General features: G+C 42.0%; 1 protein-coding gene across 1 annotated transcript; it reads left to right on the plus strand.

Annotated features, from left to right (window-relative positions):
* The first annotated feature begins 1,844 nt into the window (after window positions 1-1,844).
* On the plus strand, window positions 1,845-3,887 carry b3galt8 (beta-1,3-galactosyltransferase 8). Its single transcript, XM_031877357.1, has one exon. The coding sequence runs from the start codon at window positions 2,048-2,050 to the stop codon at window positions 3,017-3,019; it is 972 nt and encodes a 323-aa protein (XP_031733217.1). The 5' UTR covers window positions 1,845-2,047; the 3' UTR covers window positions 3,020-3,887.
* The last annotated feature ends 4,821 nt before the right edge of the window (window positions 3,888-8,708 follow it).

The following is an 8,708-nucleotide window of genomic DNA, read 5'->3' on the forward strand; positions in this document are numbered from 1 at the left end:
ATTCAACTGGATTATCATAGAAATTCTATTCCTTGTACAGCACTGTACACGTATGCGTCAGATTTAAACATTTGAAAAGGGATGTTCCTCAGATGGCACTGCTCAGATGTCCGATACCTCCGTCTAACTTGCCATTTGATTGTCTTTGTGCTTAACTCGTCTCAGTGTCACTTTATCCTCCCCAGGTTCCCTTATCTCCCGCAAACATCTGATGCGATAGAGATGGAAATGAAAAAAAAGAAAAAAAAGAATTGTATGGAAAAGTATTTTACCCGCCACATCCCATGTCGACGTGGATGGCAATGTTTCCATTCATCATGTAAGCCCCTGAAGGCATCATGCTACAGCCACAGTATTGTAAAGAACAGAGAAAAGAACAGCTGATGTGTTTCCATTTGTTTCGTTTTTCTTGTGAATCCGAGGCAGGACCTGTTATTCAGTATAAAATGAAACAAGGTGATGATATTTTTTTTTTTGTAAAATGTGAATACAATACATATATGTGGAACAAGAGACCATTCTGTGAGGTTGACCCTAAAGATGTTGATGCTCAAAACATGAAAAAGAAACAGCAAATTCCAATTGAATTTCTATTGGACACAGCAAGGTCTCTATGCTTATGTAGATGAGAATAGTGTTTGAACAGGCCAAAACTAGAGAACTCATTTCTGTTTCTACCCTTCATTACCCCCCTCCCCCCCCCCCCCCCCCCCCCCCCCCCCCCCGCTCTCTCTCTCACAGCCCCTTCTACAGCGGCATACTAAACCACTGACCTACCTTCTAAAGAATGCCTGTGTAAATTAAGTTTGTTTTTATTGTTTTGTTTGTTTATAACTGGATGAACAACAGGTGTTTCTCTGTAAGCTGTATTACAATAAAACAGTTTGTTTAAAAAGAAGATGCTCCAGCATTTTAGTTTTTCACGTCTTGACTCAAGGTCCACTTTCTGGCTTTTTTCCCCCCAGAATTTCAATCACATCTCAGGGTCTTCCTCACTGGAAACAGTTTGCTCAGTTGAGTATTAACCCTTTGTGTGCCTCGTTAAAGCAAGTAAGCCCCGCCAGTAGCTACTGAGTTCTTACTGAGGAATTCTAAATTTACGAAAACGGAGACTGCAGGACTCTCCTTGAATCATCACATTCGGACAAGAAATAAATTAATATTCACATCCATGTCTAATTCTATATCGCTGTAAATCATTTTAAGCTGATTCAACTTAAAAACGCAAGCTCCCCTGCTGCCTTAAATGTGAGCTAACTGAATTTATGCTTAATAATTTGTCTAATAAATAAAATAAATAATCGTATAAGGACTTAAAATGTAAAACCATCTGAGTTAACTTAACTTAACTTGAGAAAAGTAGTTCAATAAAGATTTCTGTTTACATTTGTGAAAAGTCAGTTAGTCATTTGGAATGAAGAACTTACAACTGCAGCTGCTCCTGTTGGAGCCACTTTGAACCATCCTTCAAACTATAAAAGCGTTATGTGCTGATCATTTCTTTAGAAAGTTAATTCAATGGGTTGAGTGAACACTCATTCACCATTATACATTCATCCAACTCATCATTTTAAGTTTATAGACTATATAACTTGAAATTAATCAAATGTAAATATTTACATCAACGTTAATGAGAAAAAGTAGATTTCATGTAATTCCTGTATGATGTTTTACAGTGTAGGCATTTGATGCAGTCGCCTCTAAAACAAATGTTAGAAACGGAGCAAGTACCAGTGTAAGATTTGGCCATGCAGCGGTGTGGAAAGGCAATAACTCCAAACACAAAGTGTCTACCATAAATATTTATGAAATCCACCAATCAGGTGAGGCTCTTACAGCAGCATGCACACCGTGTAGGCCTATGTGTTCGCTGGGCTAGGTTCAGTCACGCCCCCCGCTGTGTTCTGGTTCTTCCCTACGGGGCTTTCCCGCTGCCTGAGCTGCTCTATACCGACACAAACATGGCGTCACTTCCGGGATTTTTGCGTCTTCTTTTCTCGGACTTCGGTGTACCACGACCACAGAGTGTGAAGGAGGCTTTGAGGCAATGAGGAGAACTTATCTCTGGAGGTTAGTGAAGTTACTCACGGTTACAGCCGGGCTCGTCCTGTCTGCTCACATCTTACTGAGTCGAGTGACGCTCAGTAAACATCCGCGAAAGCCAAGTCCCCTTCCTGCGGAGGAATACCGGCTCATATCCCCTGAAACGTACGAGTATGTTCTCAACCGGCCTGCTGTGTGCGGGGACAGAACCAGAGCCCCCTTCCTGGTCTTTATGGTCCCAGTAGCCCCTTTGGAGGCCGCGGCAAGGGAGGCCGTCAGGAAGACTTGGGGTGCCCCGGGTCGGGACACCCTCACTCTGTTCTACGTGGGGCTCCCCGAGGGGGGGCGGGGCTCGAGCGCCCAGGTCGAGCTAGAAGAGGAGAGCAGGACACACGCGGACATCGTACAGGTGAACTTCCAGGACAGTTACCAGAACCTGACAATCAAGACCATGATGATGATGAGCTGGCTGGCGACCCACTGCCCGAACGCCTCCTATGCCATGAAGGTGGACGCGGACGTCTTCGTGAACGTATTCTACCTCCTCAGGAGACTGAGGCGCTCCCCCGCGCGGGGCTTCATCACGGGGTCGGTGATCAGCGACGGCAGACCGAGGAGGGACAGCAGCAGCAAGTGGCACCTTTCGGAGGAGCTGTACCCGGAGGACAGCTTCCCCCCGTACGTGTCCGGTGCCGGGTACGTCTTTTCCGCCGACCTGGCCCCCAGGATCTCCTGGGCGTCCAGGTTCACGAGGTTGATTCCCCTGGAAGACGTCTACGTGGGGCTGTGCCTGCGGGTGCTGGCCGTCCGGCCGGTGTACTCCCTCAGCCTGCCGACCTTCAGGAACCTGTTCGAAGTTCGACAGCTCGAGTACGACAGGTGCGCTTTCGCCCAGCTGGTCCTCGCGAACGGGTTTAAGTCGTCCCAGCTGCTGCACATGTGGCAGGACTTCTCCAAAGGCTACAGCAGCTGCTGACTGCAACTTCAACACACGAGTGCCTCACAGTTAAGACGAGCAATTAGGAAACAATTATTCTGCTGGAAAGGAAAGAAAGCCATGAGACGCCATGTGTATTTGGCTTATTATACCAATACTATTAATCATCAGGGAGTTTAACAAATCTTTACAGAGGTGTAAACTAATGTTTACACCAAAGACTACTTAAAAATAACATCCATATTGCTGCAATTGCTCTTATACCTTAAACGTCATGAAGCCTTCAAAACATGATGTTAAATGCATCACACTGCTCCTATATCTACTATATGATACAGAGAGCTTCACAGAATGTAGCCTTTATAATATAACCTGCAGCCTATTGGTCAGGTTACTGCTGTGCCTCTTTGTTTACTGTGTCTTATGACTATGTGCCTATTTATGTTGTAGTTGCACGTGACGACCAGCTGGTGGCAGCATGTGCCAGCAGATGATGGAGATGGACGTTTACTTAGTCCCTAATGCAGATACACTATATGACCTAAAGGTCATATACAGGGATAATTGGGAAGAACATCATTTAATTTGCTCCCAGACGAGCATTCAACTATGCATTTTGTTTCTTTTTCTCTTTTAAGTTCCAACAGTTTGATCACTGGATATTGAAGCTACATTATTTTTGCTGCATATTAATGAGAACATATGTACTTGTTTGTCAGCGAGTCAGTGCATTCATATTTGTCAGTGTAATTCAGTGTATGTGAATCAGTTTTCTTATTGCTGCTATTGTTGTGTTATTTTTGTTATTATTATTGCTGCTGCTTTTGGTATCACTTTTAGTTTTGCCGTGCTGGAATAAATGCCGTTTCCTTCCAGAAAAAATAAAGGTATTGGGTAAATATTGAAAGCAATGTTTTCTTTTTGTCCTTTTTGTTGTTGTTGATGATTTTTGCCTTTATTTAGAGATGTCTTCATCACAGCCACAGTACAGTATGCTTTGCTGCATTAGGTAGAAACTAAAAGGTGTAAGTGAGTAAAACGCAGATATGACATAAGCTGTGTTGCGAACCTTCACTTTAGTAAAAATATCATTAAAAAATACTTGGTTACACAGTTGTACCCCAGCAAAATGTACTCAAGTATCAAAAGTTAAAGTTCTTGTTATGACTGTTTTGGGATTTATGAATTTATTTTTTTAAAATTTTGTTTGCACAAAATATTCTCCTGCGCTCAAAAGTAAAAATCTTTATTTGGATAAAAAACAACGTTTTGGGCCGTCTATTACATAGATGACAGTGTTATTGATACATTCTCATGTAAGCAGTCTTTAAGGGAAAATCAAGCACAATGATATTAAACCAGGTATTGGTACTTTTGGCAGTGTGGGCAGGTGCCAAGTCCTGCTGGAAAATGAAATCAGCATCTCCATAAAGCTTGTCAGCAGAGGGAAGCATGAAGTGCTCTAAAATGTTCTGGTAGACGGCTGTGGTGACTTTGGACTTGATAAAACACAGTGGACCAACACCAGCAGATGACATGGCTCCCCAAATAATCACTGACTGTGGAAACTTCACACTGGACCTCAAGCAACTTGGATTGTGTGCCTCTCCACTCTTCCTCCAGACTCTGGGACCTTGATTTCCAAATGAAATGCAAAATTGACTTTCATCTGAAAAAAGGACTTTGGACCACTGAGCAACAGTCCTTTTTCTCCTTAGCCCAGGTAACTTAGCCCAGGTAAGACGCTTCTGACGTTGTCTCTGGTTCAGGAGTGGCTTGACACAAGGAACTCGACAGTTTTAGCCCATCTCCTAGATGTGTGGTGGCTCTTGAAGCACTGACTCCAGCCGCAGTCCACTCCTTGTGAATCTCCCCCAAATTCCTAAATGACCTTAACCACTGAAATAATCTATGGGGTATTGTCAAGAGGAAGATGACACCAGACCCAACAATGCGACGAGCTGAAGGCCCCTATCAAAGCAACCTGGGCTTCCATAACACCTCAGCAGTGCCACAGGCTAATCGCCTCCATGCCACGACGCATTGATGCAGTAATTAATGTAAAAGGAGCCCCGACCAAGTATTGAGTGCATACTGTACATACTTTTCAGTAGGCCAACATTTCTGTATTAAAAATCCTTTTTTTAATTGGTCTTATGTAATATTCAAATTTTCTGAGATACTGAATTTTGGATTTTCATTAGCTGTAAGCCATAATCATCAAAATTTACAGAAATGAACGCTTGAAATATATCACCCTGTGTGTAATGAATCTATATAATATACAAGTTTCACTTTTTGAATTGCTGAAATAAATTAACTTTTCGATGATATTCTAATTCATTGAGATGCACCTATATAACTGCGCTCTGTGGGTTAATATCTGTAGAGTTAGACGCATATTCCACACATGATGATGAACTTTGTCTGTTTTATTTACTGAATTGCAGGAATGAATCAAAAGTGTAAAAATATAAAAACCTATCACCCGAGCAGGTCTACACCGTGTGGCCCTGCAGGGTCTTTTCACATCTCACTATGACGTCATATTTTAGAAGTTGACCAGATCTCTTTTTTTAATGTAAAATCAAACCAACTACAGTTGTCACATAATTAAAGTAGACTATAAAGTACAATATTACTCTGAAATGTGAATAATAATAAACCATCAATGAAAGTACATGAAAATACAAACAAATTGTACGGTATTTCCACCTATATGGAGCAATATGTGAATGCAGACAGAAATGATCATATTAAATTACAAAAATTATAGTTGTGAGTGAAATTGTAATGTAAAGTAGCTCTGACAGTTATGTTGGTAAAGCTATTCATTTGTGCTGCACTGTCGGTGTACGGTACCTCAAAACTGGTTTGTGTTTCTTAACTCAACCAACTGGGTGACGTCAGCGGCTTTAGAAGTGGCGCGATGAGCGGCCTGAAGCCTTCGTGACTCACCGGTGCGTCCGAACACCGGCAGATGGCGGCCTTGTAGCACAAGAAACCTGCAACAACCTGCAGCAGCCTCACACAACAACAAACAACGATACATACTACACGAGGCTCTGCGGGGAAGAACAAACAAACTAAGTGTTTTTTTTGTTGTCCTGGTTGGCAGTAAAGCAGAGAGACCAGTGATTCTCCCTCACAGGGAGCAGAAGGCTGATCTAACCTCTGTCAGAAAACACGGCTCAGCCTCACGTTGATATCCCTCCACTCTCGAACAACGAGGCCGTTTGTGACCTTCACCCTCATCCTACCAACATGTTTACAGTAGCACACAAGGACTTCTGTGAGAGACGACCATCATAGCAAAAGGTTCACTTGTTTGTGAAGGGAGTTGTGCTGATGAGGAGGGAGGCTGACAGGTGCACTGAATGAGCTGATAGGTGAGTGAGGTGAATGAGAAATAAAAAGACAGGAGAGAAGGGGCAGAGCTGTGACATAAATTGCAGCTTTTAAACCAAATAGAATCCACATTAGTACTTCAAATATTATTTACCATCATGTGATTTAGTTCTCAGTAATTTCAAGTTAACATGAACAGTATGTGTTCTATTTATGTGTTGAAACCAACCATACAATAAACCCAAACCCAAGACTCAATATGTTATTTATCTTTCAAAATAAGAGCGTGACCTTGGTCTCAGTATGGCCCTGTAAAAATAATGGTTGAATACATGTAACTGAAATTTAGATTTTGTTTTTGTCTTTGTATGTCTGTTACACATGTGTATGCATGTGTATTGTCCAATACACATGTGTATGTCTCATTCACCCCCCCCCCCCAAAAAAAAAACTGGGGACCAAAATACATTGGTATATATATATTTTAGTGCTGGGCAACGATTAAAATATTTAATCGCGATTAAATATTTTTAATATTAATCGCATGGATTTTTTGCGATTAATCGCAGTTATGTTCAATAATGAATTCAAAAGTAGTGTATTGCGCACTTTTATCTTAAAAGTACTGCTATATGAACAAAAGGGCAATAACACTTGGTTCACGAGATGCAGGTAGCATGTTTTATACTTAATGTGAGTAGAATTCATACTTTGTTGGCATCTTATTCTGAAAACCGGATGTTCGTCTGAAGAAACCGGATGTTGTCTCACGTTAATCTTTCTGCTAACTTTCAAAGTCCTTCGCTCGCTCCCGATCTGTACCGTTTAAATGCGTTTACCGTGAATTTCAGCATATAGGTGCACTAAAATGTAAGTGTCTGCTGAGTTGACCACGGAGATCTGAGTGTCTGCTGACTTTACCGCAGCTATGTCCAGTAGTCTCCAGGGAGAGCAACAGCTGGTGCAGCTTCTCTCTTTATTTCTGCCCCCCCCCCCCTCGACCAGAAGCGGAAGTCGCCTTTTCTCTACGGCAACCCTGAAGGGACATCATATCTCCAATACAAAACGATAAACATAAGACAATGTCTGTTACAATAATAATAAATTAAAAATACTTACCTGTTTTTTTATTATTATTATTATTGTTTTTTTTTCCCATCTCAAAAGGCTCAAGGACATACACACACACACACACACACACACACACACACACACACACACACACACATACATACACAACTGACTATAGGATGTTTGCTGGCTTTTATCCCACTGTTCTTTTCATCTTCTTGTTATTATGTATATGTATTGTCTCATGTCTTTCAATAAAAAAATAAAAAATTATAATAAATTTAAAAAATGCATTAACTCGCGATAAAATAATTGTCGGCGTTAATTAATGAATGCGTTAACGCGAAATTAACGGGTTAACTTGCCCAGCACTAATATATTTATATCTTTAACAAAACACTAAGAAAAGAAAACAATAATATGAAGTCATTAGGAACAAATTGAATGACATCGGAATGTTAAAAAACAATAAAGCACCTGTGTGATGTGACAAAAAGTCTGCAGGGACCCATGTTGGTTGGATCGGGTTATCCTTTGAGAAATACTGGATCATTTATATCTCTTAGTGATATCCTTCAAATGAAACAAGTACTTTATGAGGGCACATGGGAACCTCTGCTGAACCTGAAATAGACGGCTCCATCGTGCTCAGCTGTTAAAGTAAACATGAAGATGAACAGCCTCAATGAGCCTCCTCCGCTCTGCATACAGTGTCCGTGTTTATCTGTTATGTGTGCGCCTCCTGTTCCAGTCTATTCACTGGCTGAGTGGGAGTTTCTGCTCTGGGCCAGAGCTCCACATTGTTCTCCATCCCCCACATCTCTGTGCTGCATCCACATACTTGATCAGCAGAAACTGCATCCAGAAGAGACTGCGCTCCATCATCATCATGCCTCATACACTAACGATCTGAGTATTATCATGAGCTGTTAATATATGTTAATAAAAAAGCATAAATCATCAGCCATCAACACTGCTCTCCTTCAGCGGGCCGCCTGTTACACTCTCTCTCTCTCTCTCTCTCTCTCTCTCCACTACCGTGGGTGGAGTTAGCATCTGATGAGTCCGGTTCCTAACACGACCCATGAAACGTGCATTTGCATTAGCAGAGCTTGTTTCACCGCCACCACCACCGCAGGAAAACGGAATGCGCCGCCTGTTAGAGACGCGGTCGCTGTGAGGACCCAGTTGAAAGCACCGGAGGCGGGGGACTTCCTGCAGAGTCAACACGCGAGAGAGGACGGATATACGATGCAGAGTAGTTCAGCGACAGTGTAGGCTACACCTGTGAAGACGTTTTTTGTTGTTG

The sequence above is a fragment of the Anarrhichthys ocellatus genome, unplaced genomic scaffold, assembly GCF_004355925.1.
Source record: "Anarrhichthys ocellatus isolate YVR2014 unplaced genomic scaffold, GSC_Weel_1.0 scaffold134, whole genome shotgun sequence".
NCBI classification, from domain to species: Eukaryota; Metazoa; Chordata; class Actinopteri; order Perciformes; family Anarhichadidae; genus Anarrhichthys; species Anarrhichthys ocellatus.

Coding starts and splice junctions, on each gene's coding strand:
- b3galt8 (XM_031877357.1), top strand. CDS start 2,048: ATGAGGAGAACTTATCTCTGGAGGTTAGTGAAGTTACTCACGGTTACA.